This window comes from Eucyclogobius newberryi, unplaced genomic scaffold (assembly GCF_026437365.1).
Source record: "Eucyclogobius newberryi isolate DKJ021-1_F unplaced genomic scaffold, fEucNew1.0.hap1 SCAF_22, whole genome shotgun sequence".
Lineage (NCBI taxonomy): Eukaryota > Metazoa > Chordata > Actinopteri > Gobiiformes > Gobiidae > Eucyclogobius > Eucyclogobius newberryi.
In genome coordinates, this window is record NW_027315857.1 from 23,160,466 (window position 1) to 23,184,810 (window position 24,345).

General features: G+C 45.2%; 1 protein-coding gene across 2 annotated transcripts in view; it reads right to left on the minus strand.

Moving 5' to 3' along the window:
- Positions 1 to 4,415: 4,415 nt before the first annotated feature.
- The window catches only part of kif1ca (kinesin family member 1C, a), a 53,428-nt gene continuing 33,498 nt past the window's right edge, over positions 4,416 to 24,345 (minus strand). For both annotated transcript variants that reach the window (XM_072459394.1, XM_072459397.1), the window contains exons 14-28: positions 24,297 to 24,345; positions 24,092 to 24,216; positions 22,995 to 23,074; positions 22,848 to 22,923; positions 21,975 to 22,054; positions 21,105 to 21,199; positions 20,067 to 20,150; positions 18,809 to 19,022; positions 15,195 to 15,267; positions 12,651 to 12,749; positions 11,863 to 12,024; positions 10,715 to 10,999; positions 10,153 to 10,242; positions 9,294 to 9,522; positions 4,416 to 7,977 (exon numbers count right to left, since the gene is read on the minus strand). The exon at positions 24,297 to 24,345 is cut by the window's right edge and continues 35 nt beyond it. In XM_072459394.1, coding sequence (XP_072315495.1) covers positions 7,115 to 7,977; positions 9,294 to 9,522; positions 10,153 to 10,242; positions 10,715 to 10,999; positions 11,863 to 12,024; positions 12,651 to 12,749; positions 15,195 to 15,267; positions 18,809 to 19,022; positions 20,067 to 20,150; positions 21,105 to 21,199; positions 21,975 to 22,054; positions 22,848 to 22,923; positions 22,995 to 23,074; positions 24,092 to 24,216; positions 24,297 to 24,345 — 2,604 coding nt within the window. In that variant the 3' untranslated portion in view covers positions 4,416 to 7,114. The remainder of the gene's footprint in view (positions 7,978 to 9,293; positions 9,523 to 10,152; positions 10,243 to 10,714; positions 11,000 to 11,862; positions 12,025 to 12,650; positions 12,750 to 15,194; positions 15,268 to 18,808; positions 19,023 to 20,066; positions 20,151 to 21,104; positions 21,200 to 21,974; positions 22,055 to 22,847; positions 22,924 to 22,994; positions 23,075 to 24,091; positions 24,217 to 24,296) is intronic.

The following is a 24,345-nucleotide window of genomic DNA, read 5'->3' on the forward strand; positions in this document are numbered from 1 at the left end:
CGCACAAATGGAAGAACAAGAAGAAGAGAAAACTATTAACCATCTTTTCTCCTGCTCAGAATCTTCTCCTCACTGTCTTTGATCGAGTGGTTTGTGTCTTTCAGATGAAGATGCACGACGCTCTGTGGTCCTGAACTCCAGTGTCTGACGTGCTGATAGAGCCTCTTCTCCAGTGGCTCTATAGTCAGTCACACTTTTCTTCACTGCATTGGACAGATTAAACTACTTTGCTGTTTTTGTGTTGCATCTTGTCCTTAGCGTGAACCAGTTTTTGTCTTAAACTGTTTCCTGGTTTAAAATAAACAGGGAATTTCTTGTTGCCTAAAAAATCGTTGCAGTTTTTCCCACAGTTCCGCTAGAGGGAGAAAAGATGGCTTGAAAGAGGAGTTCAGGAGGCAATCTTTGTTTAAAAAAAAGAGAATCCTTCAATAAACTGAAAAAGAGGTTTAAGATTCAACCTCCCCGTTGTTTATAACAGTGTCTTGAAACCCTGGAGCGGGAGATGCTCTGGGCGTAATATCATTAATGTAAGCAGTATTCAGATAGAACCATAAAGGTCTGTTTAAGTTTCCAGTTTACTGCATTTGTCTTCTGATCAGAGCTTGGTCACTAATTAATTGTGAAGAAATGGGAAGTTTTTATTCTAAACATCTGCAAAAGAAAGAAAGAAAAATAAATAGATGTATAAACGGCAGCCTCCACCACGTTAAGGTGTCCTTGAACCGACACCTTAACGTGGTGGAGGGGTTTGAGTGCCCGAATGATCCCGGGAGCTATGTTGTCGGGGGCTTCATGCCCCTGGTAGGGTCTCCCAAGGCAAACAGGTCCTAGGTGACGGGTCAGACAAAGATCGGTTCAGAAGCCTCTTATGACGACGACACGAACAAGGCCGTTTACGTCGCCCGGATCGGCGTCACCGGGGCCCCATCCTGGAGCCAGGCCTGGGATGGGTGCTCCATGGCGAGCGCCTGGTGGCCGGGTCTTACCCCACGGGGCCCGGCCGGGCACAGCCCGAAAGAGCGACGTGGGGCCGCCCTCCCGTGGGCCCACCACCCGCAGGAGGATCCATAAGGGGCCGGTGCAGAGAGATCTGGGCGGCAGTCGACGGCAGGGGCCTCGGCGACCAGATCTCCAGACACAGAGACTAACTCTGGGGACATGGAATGTCACCTCGCTGGGGGGGAAAGAGCCTGAGCTTGTGCGGGAGGTTGAGCGATACCGACTAGATATAGTCGGCCTCACCTCCACGCACAGTTTGGGCTCTGGAACCCATCTCCTCGAGAGGGGCTGGACGCTCCACTTCTCTGGTGTTGCCCGCGGGGAGAGGCGGCGGGCTGGTGTGGGCTTATAGCCCCTCAGCTCAGCCGCCACGTGTTGGAGTTTACCCCGGTGAACGAGAGGGTCGCGTCCCTCCGCCTTCGGGTGGGGGACAGGTCTCTCACTGTTGTGGCGGCCTACGGGCCGAACAGCAGTGCAGAGTACCCGGCCTTCTTGGAGTCCTTGGGAGGGGTACTGGACAGTGCACCGACCGGGGACTCCGTTGTTCTACTGGGGGACTTCAACGCCCACGTGGGCAATGACAGTGACACCTGGAGAGGGGTGATCGGGAAGAACGGCTTCCCCGATCTGAACCCGAGCGGTGTTCAGTTATTGGACTTCTGTGCTAGCCACGGATTGTCCATAACGAACACCATGTTCAAGCACAAGGGTGTCCATCAGTGCACATGGCACCAGGACACCCTAGGCCGGAGGTCAATGATCGACTTTGTTGTCGTGTCATCAGACCTCCGGCCGCGTGTCTTGGACACTCGGGTGAAGAGAGGGGCAGAGTTGTCAACCGATCACCACCTGGTGGTGAGTTGGATCCGCTGGTGGAGGAGGAAGCCGGACAGACTTGGCAGACCCAAGCGCATTGTGAGGGTCTGTTGGGAACGTCTAGTGGAGCCCTCTGTCAGTAGGGTATTCAACTCGCACCTCCGGGAGAGCTTCTCCCATGTCCCGGGGGAGGTTGGGGACATTGAGTCCGAGTGGACCATGTTCTCCGCCTCCATTGTTGATGCGGCTGCTCGGAGTTGTGGTCGCAAGGTCTCCGGTGCCTGTCGTGGCGGCAACCCCCGAACCCGGTGGTGGACACCGGAAGTAAGGGATGCCGTCAGACTGAAGAAGGAGGCCTATCAGGCCACTCTGGCTTGTAGGTCTCCGGAGGTCATTGACGGGTATCGGCAGGCCAAGCGAGCCGCGGCTCGTGCTGTCGCAGAGGCAAAAACCCGGGCCTGGGAGGAGTTCGGGGAGGCCATGGAGGAGGACTATCGGTCGGCACCAAAGAAATTCTGGCAAACCGTCCGGCGCCTCAGGAGGGGGAAGCAGTGTCTCACCAACACCGTTTACGGTGCGGGTGGAGGCCTGGTGACCTCGACTGGGGATGTCGTCGGACGGTGGAAGGAATACTTTGAGGATCTCCTTATTCCCTCAGTCACGTCTTCCGAAGAGGAAGTGGAGACCGGGGACTCGGTGGCTGGCTCATCCATCACCCAAGCTGAAGTCACTGAGGTTGTTCGCAAACTCCTCGGTGGCAGGGCTCCGGGGGTGGATGAGATCCGCCCTGAGTACCTAAAGTATCTGGATGTTGTAGGACTGTCTTGGTTGACACGTCTCTGCAACATCGCGTGGCGTTCGGGGACCGTGCCTCTGGACTGGCAGACCGGGGTGGTGGTCCCTCTGTTCAAGAAGGGGGACCGGAGGGTGTGTTCCAACTACAGAGGGATCACACTCCTCAGCCTCCCGGGTAAGGTCTATTCCAAGGTACTGGAGAGGAGAATCCGACCGATAGTCGAACCTCGGATTCAGGAGGAGCAGAGTGGTTTTCGTCCCGGTCGTGGAACACTGGACCAGCTCTATACCCTCCATCGGGTGCTCGAGGGTTCATGGGAGTTTGCCCAACCAGTCCATATGTGTTTTGTGGATCTGGAGAAGGCTTTCGACCGTGTCCCTCGGGGTGTCCTTTGGGGGGTGCTCCGGGAGTACGGGGTCCGGGGCCCTTTGCTCAGGGCTGTCCGGTCCCTGTATGACCGGAGCAGGAGCTGTGTTCGCATTGCCGGCAGTAAGTCAGACCTGTTCCCAGTGCATGTTGGACTCCGCCAGGGCTGCCCTTTGTCACCGGTTCTGTTCATAATTTTTATGGACAGAATTTCTAGGCGCAGTCAGGGGTCGGAGGGTGTCCGGTTTGGGGACCACAGGATCTCATCTCTGCTGTTTGCAGACGATGTTGTCCTGATGGCTCCATCAAACCCGGACCTGCAACATGCACTGGGACGGTTTGCAGCCGAGTGTGAAGCGGCTGGGATGAGAATCAGCACCTCCAAATCCGAGGCCATGGTTCTCGACCGGAAAAAGGTGGCTTGCCCTCTCCAGGTGGGTGGGGTGTCCTTGCCCCAAGTGGAGGAGTTCAAGTATCTCGGGGTCTTGTTCACGAGTGAGGGAAAGATGGAGCGTGAGATCGACAGGCGGATCGGTGCAGCGGCTGCAGTGATGCAGTCGCTGCATCGGACCGTTGTGGTAAAGAGGGAGCTGAGCCGAAAGGCAAAGCTCTCTATTTACCGGTCGGTCTACGTTCCTACCCTCACCTATGGTCATGAGCTTTGGGTAGTGACCGAAAGAACAAGATCGCGGATACAAGCGGTCGAAATGAGTTTCCTCCGCCGTGTGGCTGGGCGCTCCCTTAGAGATAAGGTGAGGAGCTCGGCCACACGGGGGGAGCTCGGAGTAGAGCCGCTGCTCCTCCACGTCGAGAGGAGCCAGCTGAGGTGGCTCGGGCATCTGTTTCGGATGCCTCCTGGGCGCCTCCCTCGGGAGGTGTTTCAGGCATGTCCCACCGGGAAGAGGCCCCGGGGAAGACCCAGGACACGCTGGAGAGACTATGTCTCTCGGCTGGCCTGGGAACGCCTCGGGATCCCCCCGGAGGAGTTAGAGGAAGTGTCTGGGGAGTTGGAAGTCTGGGAGTCCCTGCTCAGACTGCTGCCCCCGCGACCCGGCCCCGGATAAAGCGGCAGAAGATGGATGGATGGATGGATGTATAAACGGCACAACAGTTATGATTTGACACACAATAATACCATAAAACACCTTTATTTTGATGAATGGTCGTTTAAACTGTCTGAAAAGTGTCAGTTAAGTGTCTGTTTTCAACACGTCGCACACTGATGACATCACAGAGGGAGTCAGCTCTACTTCCTGTCATTTTAAAGACTTATTTTTCAAAATGTCATAACTCATCAAAAAAGCTTCCAAAATACTTCGAACTCCACATAGAGTACTGTTGCTGCTCTTGACGAAGCTTTACAGTTTCATAAGTAATCTCTAAATCTAACAATAAATTATACAAATATATATATAAATGAAAGAAAATGACGCCAAAATCCGTTTTATTCTCTTTATTGCATTCCGTCGCTTTCTGAATCCACAAAACGCCAACAGCCAAATCACAAATTCACCTTTCACACACCGTAAAACTAAACAAAATGTCGTAGTAAAGAAAGAAAAAGACAAATGAAATGGGATAAACTGAACACAAATCTTTCGGCAGCAGGAAAAAAAACAAAAAAAATATTTCAAATTATTATGAAACGTATAAGTAGTGACGTGTCGCCAAGTTCCAAGGCAACTTTACAGCAAAAACGTGGTTAACTCTAAAGCAAAAAGAAAGAGAAAAAAAACAGGAAGTCCCGCCCACTTGAATACAAATCAGCCAATCAGACGTCAAGCTGGAAGTTAAAAAATAATGTTAATAATAACAAAACGCAACAAAATATAAGAAAACTATTCCATAAAAAGAGTGAAAGCAAAAGGGGCGGGTTCAGAGATTGTCCTGTTGGTCGAGAGCGGCCGCCGTCGGCCAATCACGTCGTCCCACAACAGATGAGCATTTAATCAGCTTTTATTTGCCACGTTTCTCAAAAAAAGTCATTTAAAAAGGTCTGATTGGTGTAAAAACGCTATACTGCTGTGTGTCGGATGCCCTCCCATACTTTTATCTGCTGTAGTCGTGTTTAAGAGAGAGAGAGATGAAAAAAAAAAAGTGATTTATTGTTATTTGAAAAATCACCCATAACGTCATGAGCCCTTGTTTTGCATTTTCAAACTCATTTTTTTTACTCCAAAGTGTCAGTAACTGGAGTTCTCCCACAAAAAGAAAAGAAAAAAATAATATACTTTTTTAATATATAGTGAAAATCCTCTGTGTAAACTTTCAGGATGATCGCTCGCATTTAAATCAGCGTCACGTGACAATTTCATCCATTTTTTAAAATTGTAGTTTTTCTTCTCAAAAACTACAAATCCCATTTCAAAAGCATCTGGCACGTCACGCCGCGCCCTCTTTTTTTTCTCGTAGTGTCATAAACTGTATTTCATCCGCCTTCACTTCACTTTACCGTCACTTGACTACATTACCCACAATCCTTAGCTAACCGGCCCCTACTTTACCTCTAAACCAATCAAAATCCCACGTCATTCCGTTCGTAAAAAGTCGCCGTCTCTTCCGTCAGCGAACGCCGTAAAAACCTTCCCGAAAACGTTACGAAATAACGTAAAATACACTTCAAATATACACAACAACGCGTTAAAAATGTTTATAAATCTCCGCTTTCGTCGTTTTTTTTTTTTTACAGCTGCGTCTTTGGTTTCGTAGCATTCGAGTCGAAAGCTTCGCCTCCAGCTTTGCCGACCGGAGTCCAACCCGCAACCTCCTTACCGAGAGGCTAACCACTCTGCCACAGTCGTTATAAACACACGACGGGATTATACAACGTGATGTCCTTTTAAAAAAAATCTTCAGTAACCCATTTTCCTTTTTTGCGCCTGTTTTTTTTCCACAACTTCTTCTTTAAAAATGACCAAACGCTTCTTAGCTAGTTAGCATTGCCCGCTAATGTTTCGCCAATGACTTCAAAACAACCAAAGTCCTTCAGTGAAACAGAACGCCCGACTATAAATTACGGTAAAAGTAGTAGAAATAACAAACGTAGCGTCGCAGCAAAAAAAACGTAGCGTCGTAAGCTAATGCTAATGCCGTGGCTAAAAGCGCGTGTTCGTCAGCACTAAAAATCCTTAAAATTGTCGTTAAAACAGCGGTAAAAACATAGAACAGTATTCGCGTTTGGGTTCGGAGGGCGAACAGGCCGGCACACGCGCTCCAACGCTACCGCCGAGCCACACAGCGCCGTAGACGTTAGCGTTGTTACAGCTAAAAGAGGTCACACATTTTTTTAGCTAACCCGTCGCGTACGGCAAGATATTTTTACGTTCTGCGCTAGAACAATATCTTCATTGGACCGACAAGACTTCCACTTTGAATATTCATCGGGATTTAAGTGACGTGTAATCTGTCCGTTTGCGGCTGTGGAGTTAGCTTAGCACCAGTGTGTTGACTGAACGAATGATGATGACGCTTTGAGAAACAACATATCCTAAAAGAAGTTGAAATCACTCAAATCAAGATCAATATTCTGCGTTTGAATCGTTTAAAGGAGACATATTACACGTTATCTGCTCAGAGTGCGTCATTATTTTGTATTTTGGACATTTTAAATCGCAATATTGCAATTATCGATATCGATAACGGAGAAAGCAACTTTTTTTTTACCATATTTGACCAAGATCTAGTGAAGATGTTTACTATGTTTGACCCGGATGAAGCTAAATCGACTCTAATGAAGTATATTTACGGACCAGTGTTTTTTTTTATCAAAAACACTAAATGTACATGTTTCCTGTGTCATTTGCTTCACCTGCTACTGCTTTATCCGAGCCATAATGTCGCGTGCCTAAGATTGAGAACAACGATTACTCAAAACCGCACATCGTAGTGAGTGAACGAGAAGGGAAAACCAACACGACGTTGTTAAAAACTCGTACATTTTTGCGTAATATGTCTCTTTCAAGTCGTTTGCTTGTTTGTAGCGCTACATCGTCATCGCGTCAACAGCTTTTCAGATTATCTCGCCGACAGCAGGACCGAGGTTTACGGACGTGTAAAAAAAACAACACAAAAAAGTGCCCGAAATCCGTACAGCCGTTTGTTTTTCCCCAACGAGCCAATCAGAATCCCCCGTCACGGTCACATGCCCGCCTCCTTGCTCGCATTGTCTTTCTGCAGATCCGGCGCGCTGAACTGACGCCTCATCCGCGGCGGCGTCTGAAATCCCCACCCACCTCCTCCACCTGCTCCGCCTCCTCCGCCGTTCAGATGTTGACCTCCGTTTCGCGGCAGGCTGTTGTAGTTTGGAAACGGCTGGAATGGTGCATTGTGGGGGTTGTAGTACGGGTGCGGGTAATGCTGGTGATACCGATTTTGGTTGAACTGAAAGTCGTGGCGTTCGTTGTTGTGGTTTACGTTTCCTCCGCCGCCGCCTCCTCCACCTCTGGGCCCGCCTCCTGGGTTCGGCGACACACCCCTTCGCTGTCTTGGCCTTCCTTGAAATTGTCCGCCGCCGCCGCCGCCATTTTGTTGCTGCTCGCCGTTATCGTAATTTCTCGGATTATCCAACGAATTTCGCCGGTATCGTTTCTGGTTGTTGTTGTAATTTTGCTGGTACCCGCCCCCTTGTTGTTGTTGTTGTTGTTGATGCTGCGGGTTCCGTTGTTGCCAGTTGCGATGCGGACTCGGCGATCTCATCCTCGGAGGGGGCGGGAACTGGAACGGGAGCGGCAGCAGACCGGGCCCGGGATTGGCGGGCGGAGCGGGGGAGGCCGTGCTGTTGAAGGGCGGGACTTCCGGGTTCAGCTGCGATTTCGTCTCGTCCCGCAGCTGCTCGATGCTAACGTCGGCTAGCCCCAGGGCCTCTAGCGCGGCGGTGGCGGGGCCCCAGGACAGGCGGTGGGCGGGGTTACTCTTGAAGGGGAATTTGAGTTTGCACTCTTGGGGCGGGATGAAGCGGCCGGTGCCGGGGAGGTGGACCGGGACCGTGGGGCCGTTCGGAGCTGGAGAAGAAACGAAAAGCAAGAAACGGTTAGTTACAGCTGATGGGGCGTCGACGTTTGACATGGGGCTGCGGGATACGCCCTTTTCACGGACGTTGCCTTAAAAACGCGGAGCTTCAATTCCTCCTCCGTCTGAGAATTAGCCGAGTCTCGCTCAAATAAATCAATAATGAACACAAGAGTTCCAGAGTAACAATGACACCAGCATGTTCAGACCTTTAAAACACCTGGAGACATCTATGTCTTTACAAAAGTACCGTATTTTCTGGACTATAAGTCGCACCTTTTTTCATCGTTTTGGCCGGGGTGCGGCTTATACTTATATTTATACTTATATACTCCGGAGCGACTTATATGTGATATTATTTGTTATTTTCACACTTGCAACCGCATTTCATACTCCAGTGCGACTTATATATGTTTTTTCTTCTATTACATTTTTTTTTTGCTGCTGCAACTTATACTCCGGAAAATACGGTAAGAGGTTTAGTGGCTAAGGTAATGCTAATGCTAACATAAACAATACGTGTAATCAATGATGTTCAAATAACAGCACAAACTGAACAAAAACATTCCGTGAACTTTAATCAAATTTGTGTGTTTGAAATTTAAGCTAACGTGTGTTAGCCGTTAGCTTTGAGACTAAAACACTTTTATAAACGCTCAGGTTTCCTCCGGTGACATATTTACATCGTACGTAAAAGTCTGAACCTGCTGCAGATACTTCTGTAACTCGCTCTCTGTGTCACAGCTTTTTATTTGACTTTATTTGAGTCTAATTTAGAGAACGTAACGAGAACCGGGACTAGCCACGCCCATCGTGAAAAGGCAAAATAAACTGACGTTCGACTTTTAAATTATACTATGCTAGTTTAATTTAAGTTATTTTGGGTACTAAAACTAAGAAATTTCCCCTTGTGTGGACAATAAAGGATTATCTTAAAATTAACCTTCGGGTAAACTATTTAATTTAGCTTTAAATAGTATTAGTCAGGTAAATATGTTTTCAAGGTATTTTTACAACTAAGACAAAGGTATCCAAAAGTAGTCATAATAATAATACTATTAATACTACAAATGCTAATAATACTGCTAAAAATACTGCTAAAAATACTACTACTACTACTACAAATAATACTACAACTACAAATAAGACTACTACTACTACTACTACTACTACTGCTAATACTACTACTACTACTACTACTACTACTACTACTACTACTACTACTACTACTACTACTACTACTACTACTACTACTACTACTACTACTACTACTACATGTTTTTGTGGTATCTGTGATGGTTCCCTGCACCTTGACTTTGCGGTTGCCCCCTCAGCTTCTTGGTGATGCCCTGCTGCTGTAGATTCTGGATCCGCTGCTGTTCCTGCTTGAGCCAGCGGAGGCGCCCTCTCCGGAAGGCGGGGTCCTCGGTCATCAAGCGCTTCACGCGGACCTCCGGCACGGCGCCGGGCGTCACGTCAGGCTCCTCGCCGTCCTCTGCCTGACAGGTCCCGCCCTCTTCATCGTCCATTTCCTCATCCTTGAAACGAGAACGTTGTTCGGCGTTTAGACTTTGATTTGGGGGATATTAATCTGGTTTCAAGTAGGAATGTCATGATTATTCAGTTACCGTACTGTCCGCACTATAAGGCGCACTGGATTATAAGATGCACTGTCAATGAACGGTCTATTTTCGATCGTTTCTCATATATAAAACGCATTAAACGAAACAAAACTTAAGAATTAATCCATATATAAGGCGCACTGTCGTTTTTGGAGAAAATTAAAGGCTTTTCAAGTGCGCCTCATAGTGCGGACAATACGGTAATAAAGATGCAAGTCCCAATTTAATACATTAAAGAATATATATGACACCATGAGGATTTTAGGTGGATTTAAAAAAGAAATCCGGTTGTTTATGTCCAATTTTTTTCCCTTCATGATTTCATAAAGTTTGATTTGGTAAACGTCAGTCACAGAGTTAGACCTTGATGTTCGATGGCGGCGTCAATAATCCTGAAGAATCGTTCTCACAATAATTGTAGCTTTGACGTGGACAAACTCCGACACACAATATTTACTCCGGCTCAACAGATTGGTTTCAGTTTGTTTCATTGTTAATATTTCATTACATTTGTATTATCAGTCAGAGCAGTCAGAGGTCACTCACCTGCAGAGGGATGATGGACTCCATTTTGACCATTCTGTCTCTGAGAGCTTTGATTTCTTCATCCTTCATGTTGTTCTGGAGCTTCACCTCCTGGAAAACAAACAACAAACAAACAAACAAACAAACAAACAAACAAACAAACAAACAATGCTTTAATTAGAGCTAAACAAACACTAAACCAGGTCTAAATTATATCTTTGACTAAACTGAACCAAGAACTGAACAAAGAACTGAACCAAGGACTGAACCAAAGACTAAATCAGGTCTAAACCAAGGACTGAACCAAGAATTGAACAAAGAACTGAACCATGGACTAAACCATGGACTAAACCAAGGACTAAACCAAGGACTAAACCAAGGACTGAACCAACGACTGAACCAAGGACTAAACCAGGTCCAAACCAAGGATTAAACCAAGAACTGAACCAAGGACTGAACCATGGACTAAACCAGGACTACACAAGGTCTGAGCCAGCAGCACCAAACCAATATCAAACAAGGAATAAAGCAGACATAAACCAGGGTAAAATAAGACCTAAAGCAGGACAAACCCGGGTCTCACCTCCAGTATGTCGGTCAGCTTGTCTATATGAGCCTTGAGGTTTTGCAGTCCGCCGCCGGGATTGGCCGGTTGCTCTGGTTCTCCGGGAGCTCCGGAGCCGTCGTCGCTCGAGGGGCCGCGCTCCTCCCCGATGCCCACCGTGTCGCACACGTCCTGGGCCACGGCGCGCCAGCTCTGCCCCTCCGGCTGGTCCTTCTTCTGGTACATCCGGAACAGCTCCTTCATCTTCACGATGGACAGGGCCTCGATCTCCTGCCGCGAGTGACGGAAGTCTCCCAAAGCCACCTGGGAAAGGGGAAACAAAGAAACCAGGTCTGAATCAGGACTAAACCAGGACTAAACAAGGACTGTAAAAGCTTAATAAAAGAACTATGATGGGAATAAACCACCAAACTATAATCTAATCAGAACTAAACCAGGACTGAAACTGAAAGTCCCAAAAAGTCCAAAACCCGGGACTAAACCAGAGGCTATAAATACTTAACTATAGAAATATGACGGGAATAAACCACCAAACTATTTTAATAAGAACTAAAACAGGACTGAAACTGAAAGTCCACACTAAGACCAACAAAGTTCTAAAATGAGGACTAAACCAGGTCTGAATCAGGACTTAAGAAGAACTGAACAAGAAATAAGATTGGACTAAACCATGGCCAAACTCGGACTTTCCAAGGACTAGCCCAGGACTGAAACTGAAAGTCCAAAAAAGTCCAAAACCAGGGACTAAACCAGAGACTGTATAAACTTAACTAAAGAAAGACAACGGGAATAAACCACCAAACTATCATTTTACAAGAAATAAACCAAGACTGAAACGGGTCCAAACTCCAAAGTCCAAAAAAAAGATCTAAACCTTGGGTGAAACTGAAAGTCCCAAAAAGTACTGAACAAGGACTAAACCAGGTGTGAACCAGGGCTAAAAAATGACAAAACCAAGAGACAAAAATGGATTTAAACTAAGACTAAACCATGAGCTAAACAAAAGGTGTGAACCAGGACAAGATCATGTCTAAACTAGGACTATTCCAAGGACTAAACCAGGTTGAAATCAGGACAAAAGAAGGACTGAACAAGGGCTAAACCGACAGACAAAACCTTCTCTGAAACGGGTCTGTGGCTCCGGTCCGGCCCGGTCCTGGTCTTACCTCGTAGCAGATCTCTTTGACGGCCTGCATGCGGAGGTCTTCCACGGTGAGGCGTTTGGGGTCCTTTCCGATCCTCCGTCGTTGGGGGATCTGATAAACCCTGAGCGGCTCGCGTCGCTTCCCGCTGCTCGGGAGGCCGCAGCGCTTCACTATGGTCTGCACCTGAACGCAGCGCAAACACGGGTCAGTTGACGCAAACACGGGTCAGCTGACGAAAACACGGGTCAGACGGGTCAGCTGATGCAAACACGGGTCAGCTGATGCAAACACGGGTCAGCTGATGCAAACACGGGTCAGCTGATGCAAACACGGGTCAGCTGATGCAAACACGGGTCAGCTGACGAAAAACGGGACTGGTCTCACTTCAGGGGTGGATCGCCGTTTGTGCCGACTCGAACTAATCGAGCATCCGTTACGTCAAAGAGCTTCTACAGCCCAGGATGTTCTGTATCTGCGTGTTTTTTGTTTTTGAGTTGATGTCTGCAGTTTGTTAGTAACACCAGGTATTTATTGAGGAGGATACAACATTATAACATAGATATAACATGGTAAAAAGCACAGACGGTGTCAAATTATTTATTTTATTTATTATTTGCATTGGAAATTACAGTCTATTATTTTTGCTTTTTGTGAAAATTGGTATCTGGCCCTTGAATGATGAATGTGACAAAACTAGTAGAAGCAGGCGGCGGATCCCACAGCAGAATGTTACGTGGTGCATCTTTAAAATGGCTCACATGATGAGACAATTCTCTCTGATTAAAGTGTATTTGAATCCGTGACTTTACCTTGTTTGCAGGAAGTTTCTCTCTCAAAGACGATATGAGCCTCCAGCTTTCTTCACACGAGCGCTTGTCTGAGTCGTCGCCGCTGTCACTGTCTGCGTACTGTAACAAAGACCACGTTACACTGTCTGCGTACTGTAACAAAGACCACGTTACACTGTCTGCGTACTGTAACAAAGACCACGTTACACTGTCTGCGTACTGTAACAAAGACCACGTTACACTGTCTGCGTACTGTAACAAAGACCACGTTACACTGTCTGCGTACTGTAACAAAGACCACGTTACACTGTCTGCGTACTGTAACAAAGACCACGTTACACTGTCTGCGTACTGTAACAAAGACCACGTTACACTGTCTGCGTACTGTAACAAAGACCACGTTACACTGTCTGCGTACTGTAACAAAGACCACGTTACACTGTCTGCGTACTGTAACAAAGACCACGTTACACTGTCTGCGTACTGTAACAAAGACCACGTTACACTGTCTGCGTACTGTAACAAAGACCACGTTACACTGTCTGCGTACTGTAACAAAGACCACGTTACACTGTCTGCGTACTGTAACAAAGACCACGTTACACTGTCTGCGTACTGTAACAAAGACCACGTTACACTGTCTGCGTACTGTAACAAAGACCACGTTACACTGTCTGCGTACTGTAACAAAGACCACGTTACACTGTCTGCGTACTGTAACAAAGACCACGTTACACTGTCTGCGCACTGTAACAAAGACCACGTTACACTGTCTGCGCACTGTAACAAAGACCACGTTACACTGTCTGCGCACTGTAACAAAGACCACGTTACACTGTCTGCGCACTGTAACAAAGACCACGTTACACTGTCTGCGCACTGTAACAAAGACCACGTTACACTGTCTGCGCACTGTAACAAAGACCACGTTACACTGTCTGCGCACTGTAACAAAGACCACGTTACACTGTCTGCGTACTGTAACAAAGACCACGTTACACTGTCTGCGTACTGTAACAAAGACCACGTTACACTGTCTGCGTACTGTAACAAAGACCACGTTACACTGTCTGCGTACTGTAACAAAGACCACGTTACACTGTCTGCGTACTGTAACAAAGACCACGTTACACTGTCTGCGTACTGTAACAAAGACCACGTTACACTGTCTGCGTACTGTAACAAAGACCACGTTACACTGTCTGCGTACTGTAACAAAGACCACGTTACACTGTCTGCGTACTGTAACAAAGACCACGTTACACTGTCTGCGTACTGTAACAAAGACCACGTTACACTGTCTGCGTACTGTAACAAAGACCACGTTACACTGTCTGCGTACTGTAACAAAGACCACGTTACACTGTCTGCGTACTGTAACAAAGACCACGTTACACTGTCTGCGTACTGTAACAAAGACCACGTTACACTGTCTGCGTACTGTAACAAAGACCACGTTACACTGTCTGCGTACTGTAACAAAGACCACGTTACACTGTCTGCGTACTGTAACAAAGACCACGTTACACTGTCTGCGTACTGTAACAAAGACCACGTTACACTGTCTGCGTACTGTAACAAAGACCACGTTACACTGTCTGCGTACTGTAACAAAGACCACGTTACACTGTCTGCGTACTGTAACAAAGACCACGTTACACTGTCTGCGTACTGTAACAAAGACCACGTTACACTGTCTGCGCACTGTAACAAAGACCACGTTACACTGTCTGCGCACTGTAACAAAGACCACGTTACACTGTCTGCGCACTGTAACAAAGACCACGTTACACTGTCTGCGCACTGTAACAAAGACCACGTTACACTGTCTGCGCACTGTAACAAAGACCACGTTACACTGTCTGCGCACTGTAACAAAGACCACGTTACACTGTCTGCGTACTGTAACAAAGACCACGTTACACTGTCTGCGTACTGTAACAAAGACCACGTTACACTGTCTGCGTACTGTAACAAAGACCACGTTACACTGTCTGCGTACTGTAACAAAGACCACGTTACACTGTCTGCGTACTGTAACAAAGACCACGTTACACTGTCTGCGTACTGTAACAAAGACCACGTTACACTGTCTGCGTACTGTAACAAAGACCACGTTACACTGTCTGCGTACTGTAACAAAGACCACGTTACACTGTCTGCGTACTGTAACAAAGACCACGTTACACTGTCTGCGTACTGTAACAAAGACCACGTTACACTGTCTGCGTACTGTAACAAAGACCACGTTACACTGTCTGCGTACTGTAACAAAGACCACGTTACACTGTCTGCGTACTGTAACAAAGACCACGTTACACTGTCTGCGTACTGTAACAAAGACCACGTTACACTGTCTGCGTACTGTAACAAAGACCACGTTACACTGTCTGCGTACTGTAACAAAGACCACGTTACACTGTCTGCGTACTGTAACAAAGACCACGTTACACTGTCTGCGTACTGTAACAAAGACCACGTTACACTGTCTGCGTACTGTAACAAGACCAGATCTTATACATTACTGTGATATTGTGTAGTTCTCGATGCAGTTCCTGGACTCACCAGTCGGTGCTGCTCTAACAGAAGATCAGCCTCTTCTTTCTCTCTCCGATACTGACTCTCCATGTCCTGCAGCCTGCAACCACATGGACCACAGCACATGAACCACATGAACCACATGGACCACAGCACATGAACCACATGAACCACATGGACCACAGCACATGGACCACAGCACATGAACCACATGAACCACATGGACCACAGCACATGGACCACAGCACATGAACCACATGAACCACATGGATCACAGCACATGGACCACAGCACATGAACCACATGAACCACATGGACCACAGCACATGGACCACAGCACATGAACCACATGAACCACATGGACCACAGCACATGGACCACAGCACATGGACCACAGCACATGAACCACATGAACCACATGGACCACAGCACATGGACCACAGCACATGAACCACATGAACCACATGGACCACAGCACATGAACCACATGGACCACAGCACATGAACCACATGAACCACATGGACCACAGCACATGGACCACAGCACATGAACCACATGAACCACATGGACCACAGCACATGGACCACAGCACATGGACCACAGCACATGAACCACATGAACCACATGGACCACAGCACATGGACCACAGCACATGGACCACAGCACATGAACCACATGAACCACATGGACCACAGCACATGGACCACAGCACATGAACCACATGAACCACATGGACCACAGCACATGGACCACAGCACATGGACCACAGCACATGAACCACATGAACCACATGGACCACAGCACATGGACCACAGCACATGAACCACATGGACCACAGCACATGGACCACAGCACATGGACCACATGGACCACAGCACATGAACCACAGCACATTGACCACATGAACCACATGGACCACAGCACATGAACCACATGAACCACATGGACCACAGCACATGGACCACAGCACATGGACCACAGCACATGAACCACATGAACCACATGGACCACAGCACATGGACCACAGCACATGGACCACAGCACATGAACCACATGAACCACATGGACCACAGCACATGGACCACAGCACATGAACCACATGAACCACATGGACCACAGCACATGGACCACAGCACATGGACCACAGCACATGAACCACATGGACCACAGCACATGGACCACAGCACATGAACCACATGGACCACAGCACATGGACCACAGCACATGGACCACATGGACCACAGCACATGAACCACAGCACATTGACCACATGAACCACATGGACCACAGCACATGAACCACATGAACCACATGGACCACAGCACATGAACCACAGCACATGGACCACAGCACATAAACCACAGCACATGGACCACAGCACATGGACCACAGCACATGAACCACAGCACATGAACCACAGCACATGGACCACAGCACATGGACCACAGCACATGAACCACAGCACATGAACCACAGCACATGGACCACAGCACATGGACCACAGCACATAAACCACAGCACATGGACCACAGCACATGAACCACAGCACATGGACCACAGCACATGGACCACAGCACATGGACCACAGCACATGAACCACAGCACATGGACCACAGCACATGAACCATATGGACCACAGCACATGGACCACAGCACATGGATCACAGCACATGAACCACATGGACCACAGCACATGAACCACAGCACATGAACCACAGCACATGGATCACAGCACATGGACCACAGCACATGGATCACAGCACATGGACCACAGCACATGGACCACAGCACATGGACCAAAGCACATGAACCACAGCACATGGACCACAGCACATGAACCACAGCACATGAACCACAGCACATGAACCACAGCACATGGATCACAGCACATGGACCACAGCACATGGATCACAGCACATGGACCACAGCACATGGACCACAGCACATGGACCAAAGCACATGAACCACAGCACATGGACCACAGCACATGGACCACAGCACATGAACCACAGCACATGAACCACAGCACATGAACCACAGCACATGGACCACAGCACATGAACCACAGCACATGGACCACAACACATGAACCACAGCACATGGACCACAGCACATGAACCACAGCACATGAACCACAGCACATGGACCACAGCACATGGACCACAGCACATGAACCACAGCACATGGACCACAGCACATGAACCACAGCACATGGACCACAGCACATGGACCACAGCACATGGACCACAGCACATGAACCACAGCACATGGACCACAGCACATGAACCACAGCACATGAACCACAGCACATGGACCACAGCACATGGACCACAGCACATGGACCACAGCACATGAACCACAGCACATGAACCACAGCACATGGACCACAGCACATGGACCACAGCACATGAACCACAGCACATGGACCACAGCACATGAACCACAGCACATGGACCACAGCACATGGACCACAGCACATGAACCACAGCACATGGACCACAGCACATGGACCACAGCACATGGACCACAGCACATGAACCACAGCACATGGACCACAGCACATGAACCACAGCACATGGACCACAGCACATGAACCACAGCACATGGACCACAGCACATCCTGCACTGTAACAACACTCATGTACACGCAGCATTTTGAACACGTTTTCCAATTAAAGAGACATATTTTCTGATCATGGTCATTATGATCCTAATGTTGCATCATTCTGAATCCCATGGACATAGAGTATGTGGTGTAGCACAAATAAAAGCCTAATTCATCTTGTAGAGGGAGCAAAACACTTTTTTTACCTACACTTTTAATCGCCTTGATAAAGCAAAGACATAATTGATGTACAAAAAGTTAAGTTATTATTAAGAAGGATTCAGGTACAGTACTTACTTAATATACCAAATACTTACTAAGGCTGAATCATTGTAAATAAAAGATGTGTTCATTATGAAGTAGGTCTTTGTTTATGCTTTATTCAGGCTAAATAAGGTTTAGTTACCGTATTTTCCGGACTATAAGTCGCACCCTTGTTCATAGTTTTGGCCGGGGTGCGACTTATATTTATACTTATATACTTGTACTCCGGAGCGACTTATATGTGATATTATTTGTTATTTTCACACTTGCAACCGCATTTCATACTCCAGTGCGACTTATGTATGTTCTTTTCTTCTCTATTATGCATTCTTTGGCTGGTGCGACTTATAGTCCAGTGCGACTTATAGTCCGGAAAATACAGTAATACAAATGTGGAATAAATATCAAATAAGTCTATCAATGGCAGAAATGTAATCTGCGATGCACATTACCTATATTTTGGTGTTGTACAGTACCCAGAATAACTACAGCCTTTTGCGATTGCATTTGCATTTTAATTACCGTATTTTCCGGACTATAAGTCGCACTGGAGTATAAGTCGCACCAGCCAAAAAATGCATAATAGAGAAGAAAAAAAACATATATAAGTCGCACTGGAGTATGAAATGCGGTTGCAAGTGTGAAAATAACAAATAATATCACATATAAGTCGCGCCGGAGTACAAGTATATAAGTATAAATATAAGTATAAGTAGCACCCTGGACAAAACTATGAAAAAAGTCCGGAAAAGACGGTAGGCGTTTAATTACCGCCTCTCCATGTCCAGTTTGAGGTCCACCCCTTGCTTCTCCAGCAGTTCCTTCTGAGCGTAGGTCCAGTCCTCGGGCTCCATCCCCGGGTCGGGGCTGCCCTCCGGCGCCTCCTTCTGCAGCGGGGCGACACTGCGGCGCTCGCGGTCCAGACGCGCCTGCTCCGGGTGGTTGAACCGGAACACGTGGTTCTTCCCCATCACCACGCGGTTTCCTGAAGAGACCAGAAAATGTCAACACTGTGGCGCTAGAATGAGGCAGAATTCACGCGTAATTTGGCACGTTTATGAGCACAACGCTATGATCTGGATATGAAAATTGTCTATATTGTTGAATTGTAAACAGAGTTGTGCGTCATTCTGAGTTCTACTAATGTTTCAGTCAGTCTTTCCCTGCACAAAAGTACAAAGCGCTTTCCTCAAAAACAAATACCGTATTTTCCGGACAATAAGTCGCACGTTTTTTCATAGTTTTGGCCGGGGTGCGACTTATATTTATACTTATATACTTATACTCGAGTGCGACTTATATATGTTTTTTTCATCTCTATTATGCATTTTTTGGCAGGTGCGACTTATACTCAGGTGCGACTTATAGTCCGGAAAATACGGTAGTCTGTTATTTCTGCTAAAACAGGCCAAAGCGCGTCCATCAGCGACGCCATCTTTGTTTTGGTCAGTTTATACGCTTCACTTTTGAGCTTATAAGTGTTTATTCAAGTCACAATATAAAAAAAATAATCCTTGTGACCATTTTAGATGCAAAATGAAAGCGCCCCCTACAGGTCGGACGACTCATTGAACTAAAAGGCAGTTAAGATAAATATATTTTGAATTTTGCAAAAAAATTATAAATTTTTTATCACAGAACAGCACGTTTTTTGAGGTTTATAATTTTACTTCCTGTTTGTAATTGATGACATCACAGTAGGAAATTACCCAGCAAACACTGGGCCAAAACTCTTTTTTGTTTTGTTTTTCCTGACAAAAAAATATATGAGAGCGACTTTATTTTGTTTAATTAAGTCAAAAACGTTGCGTAATTTATGCATGAACTTTGACCGGAATGAGTGTCCCCGCCGTGATGTCACTTCCTGTCATCTTCCACAGATTTGTCAACGTTTTCTCCACAAATACCCGCTCGATCGGCGTCAAACTATCATTTATGCGTACAGCGGGTACAAATACACCAAATACAATCAAAATTAGAGGATCGTAAAACCCTGTCGTACGGCCCTTTAAGCTCCTGCACGTTTTACCTTGTTTGAGCTCGACTCCTTCAGTGATGAGTTTCCCGTTCACGTAGGTCTCCGCCCCCACCAGCGGCTCCAGCGTCACCACGACTACGCCGCAAAAACACAAGTTCACATACAGTACTTACAGTTCTTCCCCCCCACACGTGTTTTGGTGGTTTACACATTTTAACTCGTCCAATTTTGTGTGAAAGGAGTGAATTTTATGGAACGATCTCGATAAAGAAATCAAATAATCAAGAACAATAACTGCATTTAAGAAAGACAACAAACGTATTGTGATAAATAAGTATGTCAATAAATAATAAATACATAATAATAATAAAATAAATAAATTAAATGAATAAAATGAATAAAATGAATAAAATGAATAAAACATGAAAAAAATAAAATACATGAATAAAATGAATAAAATTATATACATCAAATAAATAAAATAGATCATATTAATAAATACAATAAATGAATAAAATAAATAAAATAAACCAAATAAATAAAATAAAATACGTTGGTCATTATTATTTTCTTTCAACTTCGGCTTGAAATAATGAAATAATATGAAAAGCAAATATTTGTGCAGAAAAACTAAAATATAAACTATGTTTTACAAAACATATAAAAATTGATTAAGGAATAGATTTTTTATGGGGAGAAATTTTAAGTATTGATATTTTTCCACGAGTATCGATGCTTTTCCATCGCTCTGTCAGTATTGTTGTTTGGTATCGAGCTGCCCATCACTATTGACAACAGTTTTTCCACATAATATGAGCTAAATGATAAAGTATGCATGCAAAAGAAAAGAAACAAGCGTCGAAGTTCAATGAAACTCGGACCAAAAACTCCAAATAAACCAAAAATATCACAATAAAATCCAAACAATGTCAATAAACTGTAGTTATTTTTAAGAATAAATGACTTTGTGCCACACTGTACCTGTTTGAATCCTGAGACAGCTTGAATAAAGAGAGCGTACAACAGTGTGACCACCGGGAGGCGCTGTGAGCACGTTCTACTGCGCAAACGTGGAATACACCGTTTTACCTTCTCCGATGTCGTTGGTCTCGCTCACAAAAACGCAGTGAATTTCTTTGATGAAATGTCCCGAAAGTTTGATGTCCACGTCCTGCTGTCCCACTCTGGAAACACAAACACAACACATCTGTGAGGACACGGCAGGAGGATTTAAACAGGTCAGAGTTTAAGACTTTTACTCAGATAAATGTAAGAAAAACAAGTGTAAGTATACAAGTTTTCGAAAAAAAAAAATTGAAGTGTAAAAAAACAACCAGATTGCACACATTTGGCACATTTAGAAATTTGAAAAATGGACAAAGCTAGATTTAAATTCCTTGGTTCATTTTGTGGTGTGATTACCGTATTTTCCGGACAAGTCGCACTTTTTTTCATAGTTTTGGCCGGAGTGCGACTTCTGCTTATATCTATACCTATATACTCATACTCCAGTGCGACTTATATATGTTTTTTTTCTTCTCGATTATGCATTTTTTGGCTGGTGCGACTTGTACTCCAGAAAATACGGTATTTCATCCAAAAAAATAACAATTACAGAGGGGATTTTGGATTCAGTTTTTGAGATCTGACCAAAAATTGGCGCAAAAACTTGAATTTCGTTTCATTTTTTAAGACTTAAAACTTTAATAAATCAGGTTCAGAATTACATATCAACAAATCCTTCCGCACGATCCGTCAAAATCTTTTATGTCTCTGTGGGAGAAAAGGGCAATTTAAGTAAACGGCCTTTGAAGTTACAACGTCCCAGAGAAATATGCATGAAATGGATTAGAAAAACTAAAAAAACAAGTTATAAAGAAAGTTGTGTTGCTTCCATATAAAAGTTTAAATGTTCTGAGAGATAATCCCGTCCGAACAGCTGAATGGTCTTGTGTTTACCTGGTCACTCCTTCTTTGATGTAGTAGATCAGACATTCGGACATCAGCGGGTCTTCGTTCAGGTTGACCAGGTGAGGCGTCTGGGAAGATAAAAACGGTAAACGTGCGGTTTTTGGGTCAAGTTCTGCGGTTCGAATCCTGTCCCTGGCTGAGAGGAAGAAGGGACGATTTGTGGTTCACGTTTTGAAGCCGCTGCGGATCAGACGAGCGGCGTTAATGCTGCGTTCAAGTGGGATTGACCAAACTACGACTTGTAAATTCACTCTTGCGTTAAGGATTGGACTAAAATCGCAACAGACACGATGGAAAAACAACCTCTGGATTCAACATGAAAACATACACATTTTAATAGACAAAATGGGTGATTTTGAACTTGATATGATTTAACCGTTGCCACCACTTTATTTTTTAACTTTATTCCATTACTTATCTTGTGTTCTCTCTGGTTCTGATTGTATTTATTTTATTTTATTTTATTTAATCAAATCTATTTTATTTATTTTGTATCTATTTATTTTGTATCTATTTATTTTTGTATGTATGTATGTATGTATGTATGTATGTATTCATCATTATTTTTTTATGTTTTATTTATTTATTTAATTTAATTCATTTAATTTATTTAATTTAATATATTTAATTTTATTTATTTATTTTTATATCTATTTTTGCATTTATTTATTATGTATTTGTATTTTTTTTTTTTTTTTTTTTTTAATGTTTGAAAAAAAAAAATACTTTTATATACCTTAAATACCTTTATATTCATATATTTTTCTTCAACTTTAGCTTGAATTAAAACCACTTCATTTTGCCTCCATGAGACTGTTTGGTTCTTATATAACATTGCGACCTCATTGGTTTGTCACTCACTCCTTTCGGGGAGAACACGCCCAGAGTTCCTCCGTCTTCCTTGATGGACACGCCCATCTCGGCCAGCAGCGCCTCCCTGTGGTGACGCGACACATGTTAGTCTGGAGGTACAAAGAGACGGTTTACGCTCAGAGAGGACGCTCGGACCTTTCCAATCGGATGGACTCGGTCTTCCTCAGCTTCTCCTCCCACGTCTCGTTCAGCTCGGCGATCATCTTCTCCGTCTCCTGCAAAAGTCGACGTCAAAGGGAACATTCAACGCGTGAAGAACAGAAGTAGTTCACGTTCCCGACTGTTTTGCGAGTAATTAAGTAAAATCTGTTATGCCTCAGTTCAGATATATTGTAAAAAGCATCTATTCGGGTGAAAATGAGACCGCGGTGTGTTCTCTGCATTTAAATATAAAGCGTTTTGTTGGACGAGAAGCAGGAAGTGCGCCGTTAGCATGCTAATGTTTGTTAGCTTTACCCGTGATGACAAAAACTTGTGAAAAGTGCTCATAAAACTCATTGTGGTGAATATCATATCATATTTCTGATGCTGGGAAAGCCTTAGTTAAGTGAGCGACACATGTGCAGCTGTAAAGAGTTTAAAATGAACTACCGTATTTTCCAGACTATAAGTTGCACCGGAGTATAAGTCGCACCAGCCGCAAAATGCATAATAGAGAAGAAAAAAAACATATAAGTTGCACTGGAGTATAAGTATAAGTATAAGTTGCACCCCGGCCAAAACTATGAAAAAAACTGCTACTTATAGTCCGGAAAATACGGTAATTCTGTTTGTCAAGTTTCAATAAACAGTAAAAATCAGATACAGCCCCATTAAAAACGACATATTACGCTTTTGTCAGCTGTATAGTTAAAATCAACACTTGAGGCTCATTATTTTACATTTTAAACATTTTAAATTACAATATTGATACAGACAGACAATTTTGACAAGTTTTTGCGTAATATGTCGACATTAAAGGAGCTGTACCAGGTTTTTACCACCTTAAAACCATTTCTCACGCGGCTAATACATTCTGAGCGGCCTAATTATTCACCAGGATGAGTTCTGTACGCGCTTTTCACGACTTTACGGAGGCCAGAGCAGTAAAGCTAACAACAGCTAGCCTGCTAACGGCGCACTTCCTGCTTCCTCTCTATCTTTAGATAAACGGACGGCGCACAGCGGTCTAACTTTCACCCAAACACCCGGCAAAACACATTTCACTCGCAATGTAAGAATTACGGTTTTACCATAAGTCTCTCGGCCGCCTCCTCTTTGCTGATTGGCTCCACTCCGTCAGACCCCTCCCCCTCCGCCTCGTCGTCCAATAAGATGTCAGAGTTGAGAGAGACGTCGCCGCTGGACGCATCGCCGCCTGTCGGACGGACGCGTTCACGTTCAAACTTAAGTACGCTTTTATTGATCTCGTTTTTTTTTACTGCTATGAAAACAAACCTGGGGAGGCGGGGCTTTGGTTTTCTTCGATGCCATTGGTCGGGGGATC